Consider the following 19,779-nt stretch of genomic DNA (forward strand, 5'->3'; position numbering starts at 1 on the left):
GGCCTCTACCTCAAGATGTAGAGTAGCCAAATGGCTGGCTCACTGCTGCCAACTAGTGGTCAGAGGCTGAACTACAACATAAAAATGAACGGCTGGCAAGAAGGTTGACATTTTAAACCTTAATTAAAAAATCGATACAGGGCTTTAGAATATCGATACAGTATTGGGAAATGAAATATCGTGATATTTCAGTGTATCGATATTTTCTTACACCCCTATTATCCATTATCTGTACTTACTGTCAGTGTCACGGGGGTCACTGGTGCCCATATCCAGGATTTAGTTTTTTTATTTTATAAATTTTATTTTGATGCCAACCTGTGTGACTTTGCATATGTTTAGTGGCTGTGCCCATACTGTATAATTAGTTTTTCCTCTCTAGCAGTGTCTGTTCATAAAATTTGATTTCCTAATGACATTTAATATTTGCTCATCTGTATATAAATGTTAGACACCCATAAATGTCAATCAAATCGTGTGCGATAGAGACAATATCTTGCAAATCTTGTCAACATTAATTTGATGTTTGCCTGGATCCACAGGCTGCAGATATCTTAGCAGTGAGGCAGAAGAGGAGGATTTATGACATCACCAATGTGCTGGAAGGTGTGGGCCTGATTGAGAAGAAAGACAAGAACATCATTCAGTGGAGGTTGGAAGATTTATGTTTACTTTTATGACTGTTAAAGTGGTAAAAAATAAGTGTTTCAGTTGGCTTCAGTACAGATGGTTAAAAAATATTTACTGTAGTTTTAGCTGGTGATGAGGACATTATCTTTGTTTGGTGTAGAAGTTAATGTTGAGAGCAATAAAGTTTTTTATTTTTAAATTCTGTTGATGTTCAGAGGACAGAACAGAAGCAGCCAAACTCAGGAGGTGCCGGAACAGGTCAGAGATTTAAAGGCCCAAATCTCTGAGCTGGAGGCCCTGGAGAAGGAGCTGGATGAGCAGAAGGAATGGCTGGAGGAGAACATCAACCACCTCAACCACGATCCAGGCACCATAGCATATCCTTTAGCTACGTTTTTTCATGTCATGTTATGTATCAGTCTTTGTTTTTTATTTTGTTGTCATCATTGCATTTCTTTCCTCGTAATTTAGCTTTTTCTTCATGCTAAGTTAATTTTACGTCACTATCTTGCAAGATAACTACTTAAAAATTAATTTTCTTTTTCAACTTAAAAGTTATCGTTAAATCGTTTTAAGTGTTTGTTTTTGTTTTTTTTTTTTGAAGAAAAGTTTTAGCTTTTTTTGTCCAGATTGTTCTACTTTAAGGCCCATTTTACTCATTTCAAGAGGAAGAAATCCCTTCTTTATCCTTTCAACATTGTTTTCTTATGGAACAGAGAAAAGGCCATAAAGGGAGGATTATGAATATAATCACTATTGTCAGTCAGTGAAACGGCACCCAGGCTAATCCTGATTTACACAATGCTTACAGCTTTGTTTTTCCGGCGGCTTGTCTCCATTTTCTCTAAAAGTTAATCCTGTTTTCTTGACACCTCTCTACCTATAAATTTGTGACACACGAGGACGTCTGCAGCGCTTTCAACGGAGACACCCTTCTGGCCGTTGTGGCTCCGTCTGGAACCCAGCTGGAGGTGCCGCTTCCTGAAATGGTAGTTTGATTCACCAGAATGTAAAAGAACAGTTTTATTCTGCCCTGCACTAAATGACAATGTTCAGAAAACAGCCAAAAAAAGTGTATGTTTGTTCCAATTTTTTGTGGTCTTAAGGCATTCATTGTCTTGCATGCTCAAACCTCTGGCAGTTTTAGTTCGTTCTGACTGTAGGTGTTGTAACATTTATGGAAATGTTGTCTTAAATCCTTTAGCTCTGCAGATGTTGAAGAAATATTTGATATTTTTCAAGGGAAAAGTTCAGCTGTGAGGGGAAACTTGAACGAGACATTTCAAAGAGTCTTAACTTTTTGTTACTTTTTATTTATTGGATCTGCTTTGATAAAGTGAGATTATTGACCTGTTTTTGTTTTTTTTTTAATCCCAAAGTGTAAGAGTGGTCAGAAGAAGTACCAGGTGAACCTGCGGAGTGACTCGGCTCCCATCCAGGTGTTGCTCATCAACAGAGACTTGGGCTCCATGGTACCCATGGTCTTGTCTGTGCCTCCAATCAACGACATATGTCCAACTCCGCCCGACACCCCCGCCAGCCTGTCCAACACCGCCTCTCTGTACTGCAGCCAGGACTCTGCCTGCTCAGACCACCAGATGGTGCTGTCGGGCCACGATGACGTTCTGACGCCGTCCTGCTTGCCTGAGGATGTGGAGATGGGTAAGAGCTGACGGACTGAAGCGAAGAATTGTTTTTGATATTTTACTACATAATCTTTACATTCAGATCTTATTGACAGAGGCAGGGTTTATTGGACAAATGTCCCACTCAGAATGTTATTATTTGTGCAGAAATAATCTGTGGCGTTAAATGAAAATACACCATTTAAATCGTACAAAACTCAAATGTCTCTTCTGGTATTTCTGGCAGTTCTTAATCACCTACAGTGGTTATCACAGAAACAAGAGAGCTGTTTATATGTTTAACTAATGTCTAGCTACTGACTGGAATGAGGCGACAGGTTTCAAACTAACTCAGGAGGAGATGTCATACATATCTTGGCAGGAAAAAACAAAGTAGTAGTGAAAGCTGAAATCACTTCAGTTGATTGTGATATGACTGCACTTCTGAGGTGTGTCGCAAGTGAATATGAGGCTGAGAACAAAGCTTTGGGGACCACTTTTTGTCAAAACTTGGAAATAATTGTCTTATCTTAAAACTGAACAACATAAAGGAGATTAGTATAAACAAAAAGATGCATAATAAAAATAAGCTAAATGCTGCTTCTAAAGAAGGTGGAGGTGATATCACGCTGTGTGCTGCTGACCTAGATAATACATCACTGATTTATCAACACAGGAGGCTTTTAGGATTAAGTCTAATATCTGCCTGCTTTTGCTTTCAGTTTCACTCCAGTCTGACTCAGAAATATTAAATATCAAAGATGTTCAAAAACTAGCTAATGTAATGTTATTTTGGGATATGTTAATTGAAAGTGCTCCGTCAGTCATGATGACACCACTTTAATTAAATCAAATGAACCAAACTTGATGGGTCAGACCTTTTAGAGAGGCTTGTTTATCTATATTAAAAGCTTTGTAACACTTGCTGTAGATTGTTCCCATCATCAGAACTAATAAAAACACTTTAAAATATTTCCCTGACTATGAGACTTGCAGCATGGACCGATAAACCACTTCCAAATTTTTTTTACAGTGATTCATTAGAAAAAGGATGAATAAATGTTGAAATATTGATGTCATTTAGGTGAAAACGGGATGCAGCAATGTCAAAATAAAACTTGGTCAGCGCCTTTTTACTGGATTGAATGAGGAATTAGCAGCATCTGAAAAAGGATTTATTTTTGCTCTTACACAAGTTGCTGCTGGAAAACAGTGACTAACAGTAGGTTGCGTGAGATGGTTCTCGTTCGAAGACGCCTGTGGGTGAAAGGAAATTCTCAGACTTGGTGACCATCTGATCTGCACAGATGTCCAGATCAGGTGGGTTTAGCTTGGAGTGTTCTTTGACTTCACTTATCATGACATGGAATCAATTTTGTTGTTCCAGTGTATTTTCTGGTCCAAAAATCTGAACCTCGTTACTGTAAAGTATTCCTACGCCATGTGTTGTGCTCCATGCAGTGTGTCACGCTCAGCCTGCAGCGGTGTTGGAGCAGCATCACATAGACCTGACAAGCCCAGAGTTCCCGCCTGTCCTGGACGTCAGCAGCCTGCTGAAGCTCAGCGTCTCTGGAGAGCACGTGAAGGACGACCGAGGAGGTGAGGCGCACACCGCGGATCCTGCAGGACTAAACAGACCTGCGTCTTTAACTGCATCCAGCAGTGAAGCTCAGAGGCTTCACATTTGATTCTTTTAAGGAGTTCAGGCCTTAGAGCAGGGGTGTCCAAACTATGGCCCGTGGTCCAGTTTTTATTGGCCCGTAGCAAATTCTGAAAATATAATTGAATATGGCCTGCACAAGAACTTTGAGCTCAACTCAGTTGCACTTCTCAGTTTCAATACTTGATGGAGCCAGCCACAGAAACAAAATTATAGAGAAGAGGAGAAGAGAAGAACCTTTTTGTGACTGCGACACTGCGTTCAGTTTGATGCTGCATTCCATTTACGTGGTAAACCCATAACTAGTAAGTGGTAGTGACACAATTTCCCAAGCTACCATATGAAACCACGTTCCGGTTGTCGCACTGGGAAAAACAAGACGGACGCACGCTTTGTTTTTGTTGCGGATTCCGAATATAAGAAATTACTGACCAGATATGCACTCCTTTCACGGAACATGTTGAATGAGGCTGCGGATGAGAACCACCGAAGGTACTTTTTTAATATTTATAGTTGGCAAACAAAATAATTAAATATAAAGTGGCGCAGCCACAAAGCTTTTGCTACATCCCTACTGTTAGCGAACTAAACACACCATCACTAAGTTAAAGTGAAAACATGTAGCGTTTGTGATATGTTGATAAAACATTGAACACTATTTGTGTTGCCAGTGTTTGGATGTCTGAAGTGCCGACGGAGACACCTTCGTGATGTGCAGAACAGCAGTGAAGATCATCGCGGCTGCCTGCTTCCTCCGCAACTTGTGCCTTGGGCCATCACAAAAATGCCAGGAATATCCACATGGCTATGTTATTGTCTGTGTTAGCATGTATGAAGTTCAGCTTTTTCTGAGTTTAATAAACATTTTTAGTCAATTCAACCTTTTTCTTTGGTCTCATTCTGTGACAACCTTTGRAAGCAGTGGGTTGCAATAAAGAAATAATTGTTTTACACAGTGTTGAGATGTAATCTTATCTTTTCCACAGTCAAGGCTCATAGTGCTTTTAACTTTTTATTTAACCTTTATTTAATCAGGCAAAACATTAAGAAGAGCTTCTTATTTGCAACGACAGCCTGGCAAATAATAAATGTCAGAACTATACACCTTGTTATTATCACACGGAAAGTAGTAAAACATTTTCTAACACAAATAGAGCAAAAAGTGAGAAAAAGGCTTTGGTTTTTTAACCTCATAAGTACAATCACTCACTTTGTGTTCAATGTCTTTAAAGAAAACACAGCGACTGTGTACCTGGTTATGTAATTCATGGAAGGAAAAGTTTCAAATCAAAGTTTTTTCATTCACTGCAACTTTTACTGTGTGAACAATTTAAATGCTATTAGTCTATTTGCTCCAATATACTTTCATTGTAAGGTTTCTCAATTAATAGCCCATAGTGAAATGAAATCACAGTAGTCTGAAAAAGGATCATTTTAATTACAAAATGTGAAAAACAAACAAACAATAAAAACCTTATGACCTTATGCCCAATAGGTGAGTTAGAGATACACACATTATTGATGTATCAATATGTCACTTCTAGTGTGTGGCCCGGCCCTTTCTTTATTTTTCTGTATTTGGCCCTCACTAAAAAAAGCTTGGACACCCCTGCCTTAGAGTCTAAGTCTATTTTAACGTTAGGCCTCGATGGTTGTGAAAAAAAGCTCTCTCTATATTTAACTTGCTTTCAACAAATCAAATCAGATCGGTATCTGAGAACCTTTAGGTTAAAAGAACACCTTAGGCTCCATGCTGTACCTTGAGCTAATCTGTAATTGTTGAGCCCATTGGTGTTTTTATAAAGACTGTAAACGTCAAACTAACATTTATATGAAAACCAGGAAGCACCGATTCTACAGTTTCACCCGTCCTGGCTGATTAATGTTGTAGGAAAAAGCCTAAATGGAACCCACATCGAACAGTATACCTGACTCATATTTTAATTTCTCTTGTAGGAGCTGTTGACATTGATGAGCTGATGTCTGCTAATGGTAAGCAACATAACACCTACATTACTAAACTGTCTCATTTGTTCCGGGGCAAAATTGTGCATTCTCTCTCTCTTTTCTGCTTTGAAAATTTTCAAACATATCGCTCATCAGTTTGTCTGCAGTTCTCTCTGTATGGGTCCACATGTAGTGTAGCTGAGCCCATAAAGTCTTCAGGTCAAATAACACAAGGTTGTCTGGTGTCGATGAGCCGAGCTCAGTCAGATAACTGCAGTAAAAAGTTGGGAACAGACATTAAAAGAGAAACCTCAGCAGATTCCACTGCACGTTAAATTGTCTGATGTATCTGTTCTGTCATGTTTACTCAGTTTCGCTCTTTATTTATTTTAAATTTTTTGGGAAAATTAACTTTATTGAGTGAGGAACGTCTGCATTTCTATCATTAAAAGATATATGATAAAAAAAAAAACTTTAACCGGCTTGATTTCAAAACAAACTATTTCCAGGAGAATCTACGCAAAATTCTTTGGCTTGAAGTGTTTGTTGCACCTACATTCGCCAAGTAAGAAAGAAAATATAATGGATAAGCCCTTGAATAAAATTTTTTATGAAATTTATTTATTAATAATAATGTAAAGGTGAGGTGTGTATGCATCAAACAAGTAGCTCTTCATGTTACTCTGCACCCCTGAAGTAGCTCTCGGTCTCAAAAAGACTGGTGACCTCTGCTATAGTTGATGTTTAGGTATTGTCAACAATGTCTTACAATAAAACATAATTACATTACGCCATATTCAAATTTGCTGTGAACCTTGACCATTTTCTAACAAAAAACCCTATCAACCTGTCACTGGGCTTAGCAAATATTCTGGGGGTGGGGGGTGAAACCCTGAATTTGTGTCTCTTTCCTGTTTTATTTTGATTTGTGCTTATCTCTGTGTGCACATCCCACAGTCATGCAGACAACACAGACTTTGGTTCAGACTCGTTCAGCTGTTGCTGTTCATGTCTACACTTTTTCATATGCTTTCCCAGCTGGGAGTGTGAGAGAGCTGGCGGGAAGGTATCAAAATAGCTGGATGAGTCTCTTTAGGGACCAGGCTGATATCACTACCACATGGATCTGAAGTAGTGAGAGGGTCTGCTGAAATGAGAAGAACTCTGCTCTCTTAGTAAAATTTTCTCTTCATCTTATGGAGCAGACTGAAATGTTCTCCCCTGGAGCTAAAGAAGCTGAAAACTTTAATACAGAATAATATATATATATATATTTTTTTTCTGTTTGCATTCTGTTTATTTCCACCACCCTGTATTTTCGTCACACGCAGGTATGGACTACAGCTTCAATCTGGACGACAATGAAGGTGTGTCTGACCTGTTTGACGTGCAGATCCTCAATTACTGAGCACTGACTCTGAGCATGTTTTTGCTTTCCTTCAAAGATGCTATAAACATACACTTTTGACTGTTTTGTTGCAGTTGTGCAGATTATACTTTACATCCTGTTGTTGCCTTGATCAAACATCTACATTCCTTTACACACTTGTTTACTCTGACCTGTTGCCAACAAACAACCTACCTGAATTCTTTCATTGTTAGGTCCTTAATTATACAGCTTTGAGATTTTCATAGTTTCCTCTGTTAAAAACAACATTCCAGGCAGTTAGTGACAAAGTGGAAGTAAGCAGTTTTGCTTGAGCTCATTTTTACAGTAACTTATTTTTTTTAACTTCCTACACAAGATTGAAAAAGTGCATGTAAGCGTTCTTTACGTAACATATCACATGTTCTGTTTTACCAGCACTTAGCCTTTAATAAGTCATGTTTTTTCGGGCATTTTGTTACCTTGTTCTTCTAAAGATGCCAAAGTTTTCTAAATTATTGACACTGCCAATTTAAAGGCCCTGTCACTCTAGACAACTTATGTCAATTTATGAACATTTTAAAGACGCCTACATTGAAGATCGAATTGAAAAAAAAAAAAAAACAGGAAGCTGCTTTTTGGCATAGACATAATGTAATTTGAACAAACTGATCAAATATATAACTTTTATTAGCAATTTAGACATAAAAATGTTTCATAAGTTGCTATATGTTGTCTAGTGGGACAGGGCCTTAAGCATTTAGAGATTTTGTTTTCCTGACCACTACTGTTGTAAATGTAAACTCCTACATTTTGCACTTATTTAAGTTTTTTTGATTTAATGAAACTAAGTATCTGATTTTTGTTTACAATATTTGTGCCAAATTTCTAACCAAAGTTAATATTTTGAGCTTGAAAGGCATTTTGTATATTTGTTGTTTCCTTATTAGAAGCCATGTTTTCGTTGCTGATTATAATTCTTTTTTTAATTAATTTATTTTTTCCAATAAGTTCATTTAATATTTAGGCTCTGCTTTTCTGATAAATAGAATTAGCAACGTTAAAAAATAAAGAACTTGTTTGGGAGTTAGTGAATTCTACAGATGGCAGTGTTTATCATACTTTACCCAACGTTTAACATCAGGATGGGAATGTTTTGTCCCTTTTGTTTTTCTTTCTTTCTTTTGGCTAAGTGAAGTGTTTTGTTCTGTCACTGCAGCAGATGCTGTATCTCAGATGGTTTCCACATGAGAGCAAAAACTTTGCGGGAGAAACTTGATCTGAATCAGCTGGGATACATGGTGGGGGTGGGGCAAGAACCTGCTAATCTATAACACATAAATGACATGTAATGGTGTAAGCAATTTGACAAACCACATCAACAAGACAAATCACACATGACTGTTGATGCAATTATTGGACAGATGTAAAAGTGTTTCAACTTTCATTTCTTCTTCAGGAAAACATCATTGCAGGAACTGAACATCAACATTTGATAACTTGATACATGTGTTTCACAGCTTGGGTTGTTTTTGCCAAATGAAAAGGTGTACACGTGCAGGAAGTTCTTAAGGAAATGGCAAATGTTCTTCCCACAATAAACTCAGGAGGGTTGTTTGGTTGTAGTTATCTTTAAAATTAAACTGGAATGACAATAGTTCAGCCAGAACTGCACAAAAACGACGCCATGCCTTTTTAGCAGGCCCTGTAGATGTGTTACATCAAGGAGATCTGCTGTATTTATTCATGCTGATTATAATTAAAGTGAACTTGTAATTAACAGAGAAGAGACAGCTTGTTTTTGTCTCAAGAAGTCTAAAGTTCAAGAATTTATGTGGTGTGTACTTTGACCTGGGTGGGCAGACTGGGAGGTAAATGTTTCCAGTAAAATATATCAGTCCTATCTTGTGAAAAGAAGCTCTGGAATTTTTCCATCTGTGCACTTGAAATTAAATACTGCTCCAGTAAGAAAACACTGCAGTTAAAGGGTGAACTGTTTTAAACTGTGCAGTTTAAGAGATGGCAGCTTTTTTGATCCATTACTCACTTTACTAAATCATGAACTGCTTGGGTCAAACTTTAGTTCACTCTGTACTTTGGTTTGTGAGCTAACATTTATCTACTGTATTAGCAGATATTTTTGGCTTGTCCACCCCACTTACAGGTGTTTTTACTTTTTCTCAAAGTGGCATTTGTTTACCTTAATGTTTAAAAAGTGCAGATGTTCCCAACATATTTGCTTTTGTTTGCTTTTAAGGAGTTGTTTTAACATGATACATGAAAGAGGTGAAGTGAGGTGGTTTTTTTTGCAGGGAAAGATGTAGAACACAGAAATTTGCTTTGGTTATTTAATCAGCTTAGAAGTTTGTCAAGCTGCTTTTTGTCTGTTAAATTGGGCACTTTTATATTTAAACTGAGCAGATTTCTAGCAAACTAGACAACTTGCACTTTTCTAAAAAAAAACCAGTGTGAACGCTGAATGCTGAAGAACTTAGCTGAAATTTGAAAAGAAGCTAAATGTGTTTTTACAGCTAAATGTAGTAGAACTCTAGCTAAAAATGGCTAAATGTTATTTAAAAGATAAAAATAGCAAAGACTAAAAGCTAAATGTAAAGAGTATTGAAAAACTAAATGTAGAAAAATGCTACAGTAGCTAGTAGCTAAAAGTAATAAGAGGCTAACTTAAAGATTAAAAGTAGCACTATCTCAAAGTAACAAAATATTAGCAAAAAATAAAAAGGCTAGTTGAAAACTAAACTTAGCAAAAGTCTAGCTAAAAATTGCACAATACTAGCTAATAGCTAAAAGTAGCCAAATGGACACTGATTCTTGTTTTTAAAGCTGCAGTAAGTATCTTTTTAAAAATATATTTTTACATATTTTTTAAAAGCAGAACATATAGACAGAATATGAGACAGATAATCTGTGAAAAAAAAAAATCTGGCTCCGCCCAGTGGTCCTACTGCCATTTGCAGAAATACACCGCTCCCTGTCAGAAACAGCCAATAAGAGACAGGAGGATTGTCGTACCAGTGTCGATACTCTCGTTCAAGCTTAAGACTGCTTGTGTGCTGCAGCTGTGCCAGTGGCGGAGAAACAAGCTAATTTCTGTGAGTTTCGAATGCACCATGGCTGTTTGCATGTGCGTTCATGACAGGCTCTGCTGTCAGGAGGAGCTGTGAAGCAGCACAGCAAAAACCAAAGGTGGGGGGGGGGGGGGGGGTCTGTAAGGTGATCTTGTTCAAATTTTCAGGTAAGTCCACAGTTTTCTCAGAACTCGCTTCTGCACCTTTAACTCTTTAAATTTAGGTCTGTTTATTTTGTTTGTTTATGTACTTTGTCTCAGCACTACTCTGTCCAGTCAGTGTCCTTATTTCAGTTTCTTAAATTTCTAAACTAAATCAAGATGCCTGGCTGAAGGACATTATTGGTCATGGCTGCTTTAAAAACAGTTTCTTCAGGAAATAATGTTCTCACAAAACGACTAACTAAAAATTATAATTTTGTGATTTTTAAGTAAGTTAAAGCTGTTTATTTAATTTTACACTAAATGTGTACTTTGTAAACTCGTTTTCACTGACAGGGTCCAGTAACTCATATGGAGAATGTGTTGGTTTCTTGTGATGCGCTGTGGGAGTTAAAAGACATCTCAATCCCCTCCTCTATAGCAGGAGTTTCCCGTCTCCTCCTGCTCATTTTCCATCTCCTCTCTCCAAACTTCTTGGCCACTTTCATCATGTGCTGCCTGAAAGAGGAGCCCGTGAAGGCGTAGAGGATGGGATTGAGGCAACAGTGGGTGAGTGCCAAGGTTTCTGTCACCTGAGCTGCCTGATCTAGCGCTTTACTCGTCCTGCAGTGAGTCACCAGAATGTACAATGAATCCATTGCACGGTACAGTTTTAACACGTTATATGGCAGCTGGGTGACCACAAACGCTCCGACTACTATTAGAAGAACTCGCAGAGCTCTCCACTTCTTGCCTCTGCTCTCAACGGGGAGGTCTCTCAGTGCTCGGCCGATGCTCCAGTAACAGATCGCCATGACCAGCAGAGGAAGCAGGAACCCCAGCATCACTTCCAGCACCTCCAGCACAGCTTTACCACTTCGAGCCATGGACGAAGCATAGATGGCCAGGCAGACTCTCCTATCGGGAGTCTGCATCACTTCGGAGAAGATCAAATCAGGAAGCCCAAGAAGGAAGGCTGTCAACCAGATGACCGAACACCATTTCCAACAGTGTCTCCTGATGAAGAGCCTCTGCAGCCACCCGCTCTGGTCTTTGCCCTGCACTCTGGCTAAGGCTAAGTAACGATCCAAGCTGATGCAGGCCAGCAGCAGCATGCAGCAGCTGAAGTTCAATGTGTAGCAGGCCGACACAATCTTACAAACGCCGTCCCCCAGCTCCCAGCCTCTAGCAGCGTCGGCAGCCCAAAACGGCAGAGTGAAGAGCAGCAGCAAGTCAGCGATGGCCAAATGGCTCAGGAAAGTGTCAGTCATGGTCTTCAGACGTTTGTGGTAGACGTAGACGGCCAGGACCAGAACGTTTCCTGCCAGTCCTGCAACCAGACAAAGACCGTACATGATGGGCAGGAAGAATGCCGCGAAAGAACGGACATCGCCCTTCTCGCACACAGATGGGTAGTCATCGTAACTGTAGTTGAAGGTGGCGTTTTCGTGGTAAAAGTAGTCGTCGTCCTCTGTGACAGCCATCCTCTTCAGATGAATCTTGGGAAAAACATAAACAATCTTTAACAATCACAGTTAGAAATGCAAAAATATATTAATACTGTTAGATAAGAATGCTCCATCTCTTTTATCACAAACAAAATATTGTATTTCCCCACTGCTGTCTTCCCTTCATTGATTCGTATTTTAGAATTAAGTTTAAAGTTTTATTATTGACTTGAATGGAAACTCCTGTATATTTGTCTGACCTGATCCCTTAGATCAGTGGTGTCCAAAGTCGGTCCTCAAGGGCCAGTGTCCTGCATGTTTTTGGAGCTGCCCTGTTCAACACAGCTCAACCTGAGGAGTGCTTAACTAGTAGGCTTCTGCAGGCCTTGATGGTATACTGAGGACTCCTACTAAATAAGCACTCCTTAGGTTGAGCTGTGTTGAACCAGGGCAGCTCCAAAAACATGCAGGACACTGACCCTTGAGGACTGACTTTGGACACTACTGCCTTAGATCTAAAATGATTTATCATTAATGGTGCGTTCACACCGAACGCGATTTCAGCATCAGGAGCATCAGGTTTACATGCAAAGTCTATGGTGGATGCGCTTCAAGCAGCGTCGGGAAGTTCTGCGGCGCCTCAAGCGCGATTAGAGCAGCGCCATTTGAACGATTTGAATGATCTGAGCGTTCGACGCGCTGAGGCACAAATCGCTGAAGTTAGAAAATCTGAACTTTTGCAGCTCGACGCGCCGCGTCAACCAATCAGAGAGACTCCACTGTGTGACGTAGAGACATATTTCCTGATGGGACAGTTTACTGAATGATGTCCACTAACCTGAAACAGATGGAGAGGAGCTCTTTAGCTGAAATGAGTGMCTGCTGTCGTGTCCTGATCCGCAGCAATGCGTGACAGCGACTCATCAGACTGGAAAAATAGTCCTGAAAGTGAGCTGTGAGCCTCTACTCTGAATTATCTGTGAATTAATTATGAATTAATTATCTGATGAACGTGACATGCTCTTGCTCTGTAAATAAAGCAAAGCCACTTCCTCGTCCGACATTAAACAGAGCCCGACAGAGGAGGGAGGGGCGGGGAGGCTCTGCCGTGCAGCGCTTCAAGAGCTGACCTGCGTCTGACCTCAAAGTGCACAAGCTTCAAACTTCAGCGTTGGCTGCGATTTTGAAGCTGAAATCGCGTTCGGTGTGAACGCAGCATAATTGTCCTGAGGTTCAGGCATGACCAGAGATGTGATCAGGTCTTTAGATGATCCGAGGTCCAAGCTGGCCCTTGGGTAGATTCTTCTGTAACATCCTTTAGTAGGATCAACCACCCTCTTATTTTAACTGGCACTGAGTAATTATTATAAATTCACATTTAAACAGATGGCTAAAGATTTAAAATTAAATGATGAAATATATATATATATATGTGTGTAAAGTTTACTGCAGTATAAAGCACAGATGACTGTTTAATTTTTTTTGTTTGTTTACTATGTTTTCAGAATTGGAAAGGCAATAATTATGAATTTCGATATTGTAAGTACATTCTACAAACATTATTGAGTGTTCGTTTTAGGAACCATTCAAATTTCTAATTTTGTTTTTCGTGCTCTTTTATGTTTCACCAACGTTTTTTTTTTGGGATAAAAAGTAAGTTTGAAAAGTAAAATGATCTCAAAAATGTTTGTAATAACAGTCATGAATCCTTACAAACGCAAGTTAGTGAAAACATTGCCTGATTATCTCCTGATCCTAACTTTTCCTCTGTGCTTTTTATTGAGACAAATAATGTGAAGCTCACTGAACTTGCTGCACACCAACAAAGTCCAGAAGAGGAAACAAGGCTTAATAAAACAATCCTAAAATTACACCGGACGTGCCTCTTCTCTCCTCCCGATGTTGCATCCATCTTTTGCTTTGCGTTGCATTATATAAGGTTATAAAAATGATGAAAAACACAAAACAATATGATAAGGGTGGAAAGGACAACTTTTTCAGAAGGTTCAGTTGTCGTAACCCAGTAATTTCTGCAATTTTTGAAGAAGATGTGCTGAAAACAAATGAGCCCAAGCACCTCTTAAACACCAGTCAGGTGTTCCCACTGCACAGTTGACCGTTTAACCAGCAATATCATTGAAGGTGGAGATAGATTCAGTGACACATGAGCTAAAGTTACACATGATCCTGTAGTCTTTAGTGCTGCGTCTAGTAAAAATAAAATTATGTGAACATCAGAACTGAACCACGGAGTGATGGAAGACATCACGTGGAAATGTTTGCCAGTTCCGACCTGCAGAAATGAGGGCGAGATAAAGATAATGTTCTGCTGCAGGACCCCTTTACTTTTAATGTCCTTTAACAAGTCCCATCTTTGTAAACTAACAAAGGCCTGTTTCAGCAGGATATTATGCATTGCTTCTACACCACAATTGTTCAGAACAGGTTTGACAAACATGACTAAGAGCTCCAGGTCTTGCCTTTTTCCTCCCAAATTTCCCGAAAGAATCTGTTGGCCACCAGAGAATTTGATCAGTTAGTGATATTCCTCTAAGTCAACCTCCTCACTGATAGTTCAAAGTTTAAGTCATCTGAATGCATTCCATTTGTTTTATTTCTTTATATATAAATACACAAATAAATCTGATCAAATATACAGAAACTTCTTACAGCAGCTACAGAATTAAAGTCTGCAAATCTAATTCTGTTTTCAGCTACGTTTGTCTCCTCAGTCACAGAAATGATTCTTTACAGACGTTTAAGTTGTTTAAAAAGCAATCTTATTTATGATTACACAACGATCTCCAGAAATGAAAAAGCAAAATGAAGTAATGATCAGTAAACAGAAGTAGAATTAGTCCCACATGTTGTTTACAATCAGTCTAAACATCTGATTAACATTAAAAGTATCAGTTCTGAATATGTAAAAAGCACAAATCTGAGTGTTTTAGATACTCACTGTGTTTCAGTCCTTGTGTGACCGCCTAATCTGATCTCCACTTCTCAATAGGGTTCCCTTGATTTACCACCCAGCGCAGCACCAGTGGGCGGAGATAACTGGAGGCAAAGTCTCCACATTTACAGGAACCCTCTGTGAAATCTGAGCTTGTAAGAACCCTGAAGCTAAACACCCCATCAATAAAAACAACAAAGTTTGTTTTTTAAAACAAGCCACCTTGTAAACTTTACACTTATCTCTGCTTAAGAAATAATACAAAAAAATTTAAATCCACTTTATAATCCTCATCAGACTTAAATAATAAGTCCTATCACAAAACTGAAAGGCATTTTCACAGTTGGAACAATATTCAAAGGGGTTCTACAAGGGATATGAACAGTCAAAATCTTACCTGTTATTGATAGCTCTTGAAATCACTTCAGTTTGGAGAAACAGAGTTTAACCCTGTAAAAGGTCCTTAAACTTAATGAAAATAACTTGCTGGGGGAAATTGAGCAACTTGCATAATTGCTTAAAAAATACTTATTAAAAATGTTTTCCACTATAAAAGATTCAGTCTGTTAAAGCTGATATAACATGATAAGTTTATGTTTTCAGTCATGATTCGGCTGCTCTGAATGGTTATTCTTTCAAATCTGAACATACAAAACAGAAACAGACTGTTTGATTTTTAGCAGCTTGAGTTTAGCAGGAATTCAACTTGTGCAGGTTTAATCTAAAGTTTGCGTTTGTCTGTTCACAGCTTATAAAGTTAAATTCAGACTCCGCTGTCAATTTATCTGGCAACAATGAAAGTCTTTAACAGAGATCTGACTGTTTTGTATCTGAAATCAGGAGTGCAGCTGCAAAAAAGTAAGGAATTTAAAATATGCTCCAAGCAGACCTTCTGTGTTTTTGCTGGATGTACTTTAAAGCTGTTTGATTTGTGTAAAACTATTTTTAACAAGCGTTTTTTGAAGAAAAAAAAAGATCAGATGCTCCTCTCACATGTTTCTGTTTGGTTGTAATGTTCCACCTCTGGATCCATGAAAGTCACAGTTTAATAAAGCTTTGTAGTTCTTTTCTTTTCTTTTTTTAATTTTAGTACAGTAAGAAACAGACTAGCCATTTCCAGCTCCACTTTAGTGAAGATGAGTCATGCCGAGAGTTGAAAGCGGGTCAGACCAAAACATCTGTCTGGGCTGTTTATTGAGGAATGCTTTCTTGTTTAAGTTCAAATTTTTCCAGGAGCAAGTTTTAATCAGTGTATGAAGATCTGAACTGGAACCAATAAATGACTCGTTAAGACTAAATATGTGTGCAGCTAATAAGTTTGTAGTAATTATATTGTTGTTTGGTGCCTTTAATGTTAATTAAACATCCTCTCACAGAAACAAAAACCACAAGCGAGGATTAGATTTCAGATTTTATTCTGTCACGTTTTAATCCAACCAGATTTTCAGGATAAACCGTGACTTCTTCAAACAGATGCACTTTTTTTTTTGCTTTCCCTTTAAGCTCCATTGCAACAAACAGGCCTGTCCTCTGTGCAAATTAAACTCTCATGGTTCCCATGGGCAACAGAAATAATTAAGAAAATTACACCCGGAACATGAGAGAAACTGCTCTGGCATCTTGTTTAACCCATCAGCTTTGTTGTTTCACACGTCTTTTACACACTTCAAGTTAAGCTTTAAACTTTGATTAGAAAATTAATTTAAGATTTCTGTGTAAACAAGTATGTCAGTTAAAAGTTTGCAATAGAAAAGGCTACACTAGCAACAATAGACAAAGCAAAGAGGTAAACTATTGTCAATAAACCAGAGGAACTTCTACAGCATTTTGAGTCAAGGCTGCAGAAATCCTCCTTCCCAAAGTATTACCAAGTCCTGCTCTGCTACTTCTTTCTTGTACTAATTAAAAAAAAAAAAATTCTAGATTCTTCTGTACGAGCCACTGCAGAGGCTTTGAAGCCCAGAATATTGTGCATTTTATTTCAGCATCTCAAAAAGCACAAAGAAAATCACTGCTCAAAACTACCACTTATGTAAAATGTTCCTGCAGATGTGTCTCATTACATTTAACTTCCTGTTCAGTCTTATCTGCTCTCATTCTCCTTCATTTAAGTGGCCTTGCAATCTCATGATGATGGTAATTTAAAAAGTGTGTAAATGTTTTTCTCCATGCTTCCTGTTTACTTCCTGCTCTACATCTCCTGGTCAGAGATTTGGGTCTGATTCTGGGGAGTAGCTGATCTGATCTCCTGAACCAGCGGAGAAGGTAGTCTTTAAATGTCAGTTGATATTTAACCCTCTCTCAGTCATTTCTAATACCTGTAACTTTAACTATTTATGACATGGAAGTAAAAAACTGATGGAACTGAAGAAAATATTGTGTCAAACTTGGACGGCTTCAGATTTGTAATAAGGACAGAAGAAAGTCCAAAAAAAAAAAAAACAACAGATTTTGAGGCTGCGAACTGCAGCATGGATGAAGGTTTTATGCATATGGCTGATGATCGGAGTTTGATTCATCTGAAACAAACACGTCTTTATATTCTTCTCATTAGAAAATGACTTCAGTCTGCTCTAGATGCGGGAGGGTGTGTTCATACACAGCCTGTCTCCAAACACACACACACACGCACACACACACACACACACACACACACACACACACACTCAAAAGTTTGCACATCTATCTAATTGGGATATTCCATTGACTTCCATTACATTTCTACATCCTAACCCTGACCACAAACCCTAAGGCTAACCTCACAGGTACCTACCTGACCCTAAAACTAACCTAAACTCAATTCACACTTTGGTCCTAAACCAAACCCCCCAACCCACCAATGGCATTTAAACCAAATGGGGACTTGACTTTTGATCCCAAATGCACCAGTTGTCCCCAAATGTAGGCATTTCATCTTAAAATTGTCGCCAAATGTCACCAGAAACACCCCCCGCACACACACATGCACGCATGCGCGCACACACACACACACACACACACACACACACACACACACACACACAGAGAGAGTGGTTTATTTGACTTAATCCAAACATTACTATGTGTATATTTGACATAACTGTCTTTACTTCCTCTTCAGCCCTTCCCCACATATTTCCTGTTCACAAACTAAACAAACAAGTGTCTGCGTCACAGAAGAATGTTATAAACATGGATGAAAAATGTTTTAAGAATTTAGACTCGACATGTCATCTGACAGCAAACTGTTTTCAAATTTACTTTAGCTACTAAAACCACTTATTGTTCAGTTTTTTTATTTTTATTTATGCATCCGGAAAATGCATTCAAGTTGTTTTTGCAATCAAAAACATTAAAAATCTTACAAAATAAACACCAAAATCATGTGATTATCTCTTCTTTTTTTTTTTGCTTGGCCTTCAAAGGAGTCGGAAGCTTTTTGTTCTCTCTCCCGAACCTGTCCATCCTTCCCTGCTTTGCAGCTTTTTCAAGCCTTTCTTCTACCTATCATCTGAAAACAAAAGGAATTATGGATTTGGTCAACTGGTCTCTGAACACAACACTATTTTTTCCACACTGAGTTTGGAGCGAGGGAATGGTGGCGGCCGGGCGAGTGTCTGGGTCTTGGGGGTGGAACCTGATCTGTTTGGTGCCGCTTTCCATTGAAGACATGGAAGATTTGTACATATGGATTTATGATAACTGCCTTCCTGCTGATCGGCTGTGGAGGAGTTCTGGCTTATCGGAAATTGAAAGCGATCCTGACAGCAGTGCGGGCCTGTGAGAAGCTGTCATGAACCTTGGATGGAGTCTCCTCTACTGGAAACGCACAGACTCAGATGCTGGGGGATATAAGTCGCAAACTGGACATAATTCTGACGAGAATCACAGTTCAGCAGTGTGCCTGTGAGGAGTAAGATTACACTTGGGTGAAGTTTCAGATGGAAAAAGAGGTGAGGAGGAAATTGAAATTCGGAACATTGGCATTTTTTCACTAAGAAATGGTTTATTTACAAATGTGAACACTGGAACTGATCAGGACCTGAGGAGTGTAAGATGGGGTTTAGAAAACTTGTACTGTTGAAGGGTAAATGTTCTATGAGGCTTCGTCTTACTGGGTCTGGTGGAGACTTGGAGCTTAGACCTGAAATCCAAATAGACAGTGATCCCAATCCTTGACCAACAGGTGAGTACCAGTTGTCAGTGGTGGTTTCCAAGACAGGACAGGTGGGTTAGGCAGGCGAGTTTGTCAGGAACTTCCAGAGCCTGGCACGAGGAGGTTTCAACAGGAGACTTGGCAATAACCCTGGACAGATAAGAGAAGGCAAAAACTGCGAGCTACAAAATACTAAACAAATAGTTTAGGGGCTGTGAACAGTATGTTCCAGCGAAGGTCTGAGTGGAAATGATCTCCTTTTAAAGGCCAAGAGAGATCCTCCTAAAATGAGCTGCAGCTCAGTTTAATCAGCTGTGGAGCAGCCAGGGAGGGAGGAGCTGACAGCTGCCAAAATTTTGTTGTGATGACTTGTATTAAAAGCTATAAGTTTATTCCTGGAAAACCCTCAAAACTGCCCATCTCTGACTTAAAAGCTAAAAATATAATACAGCTAGTCAGTGGTGGGCACCAGTCCACTAAAGCGCAAATCTGCTAATTGCAGACCTAATCATTTTGTTTGCACTTTAGCAGTCTTACTAATTTTTATAATTCATAAGTGGATTTGCACTTTTTAAATTTAAATTGTAGGTCCACTAATACAGTGGTGTGAAAAAGTGTTTGCCCCCTTCCTCATTTGCTGTTTTTTTGCATGTTTGTCACACTTAAGTGTTTCGGAACATCAAACCAATTTAAACAATATTCAAGGACAACACAAGTAAACACAAAATGCAATTTGTAAATGAAGGTGTTTATTATTAAAGGAGAAAAAAATCCAAACCATCATGGCCC

General features: G+C 38.8%; 2 protein-coding genes across 5 annotated transcripts in view; one reads left to right on the plus strand and one right to left on the minus strand.

Moving 5' to 3' along the window:
* The window catches only part of e2f5 (E2F transcription factor 5), a 13,164-nt gene extending 4,152 nt beyond the window's left edge, over window positions 1-9,012 (plus strand). For 3 of the 4 annotated variants that reach the window (XM_014018316.1, XM_014018315.1, XM_014018317.1), the window contains 6 exons: window positions 543-652; window positions 846-1,007; window positions 1,511-1,619; window positions 2,010-2,292; window positions 3,717-3,854; window positions 4,587-4,795. In XM_014018316.1, coding sequence (XP_013873770.1) covers window positions 543-652; window positions 846-1,007; window positions 1,511-1,619; window positions 2,010-2,292; window positions 3,717-3,854; window positions 4,587-4,741 — 957 coding nt within the window. In that variant the 3' untranslated portion in view covers window positions 4,742-4,795. Of the gene's footprint in view, window positions 1-542; window positions 653-845; window positions 1,008-1,510; window positions 1,620-2,009; window positions 2,293-3,716; window positions 3,855-4,586; window positions 4,796-5,871; window positions 5,908-7,193 lie in introns of those variants that run through there. The other variant, XM_014018318.1, reaches the window with a different exon arrangement.
* Window positions 9,013-10,453: 1,441 nt separating this feature from the next.
* On the minus strand, window positions 10,454-14,884 carry ackr4a (atypical chemokine receptor 4a). The gene is made up of 2 exons (XM_014018329.1): window positions 14,862-14,884; window positions 10,454-11,953 (listed from the first exon to the last, which is right to left on the minus strand). Exon 2 carries the CDS (start codon window positions 11,936-11,938, stop codon window positions 10,823-10,825), a length of 1,116 nt encoding a protein of 371 aa, XP_013873783.1. The 5' UTR covers window positions 11,939-11,953; window positions 14,862-14,884; the 3' UTR covers window positions 10,454-10,822.
* Window positions 14,885-19,779: the final 4,895 nt, after the last annotated feature.

This window comes from Austrofundulus limnaeus, unplaced genomic scaffold (genome assembly GCF_001266775.1).
Source record: "Austrofundulus limnaeus strain Quisiro unplaced genomic scaffold, Austrofundulus_limnaeus-1.0 Scaffold190, whole genome shotgun sequence".
In the NCBI taxonomy this organism is placed as follows: domain Eukaryota; kingdom Metazoa; phylum Chordata; class Actinopteri; order Cyprinodontiformes; family Rivulidae; genus Austrofundulus; species Austrofundulus limnaeus.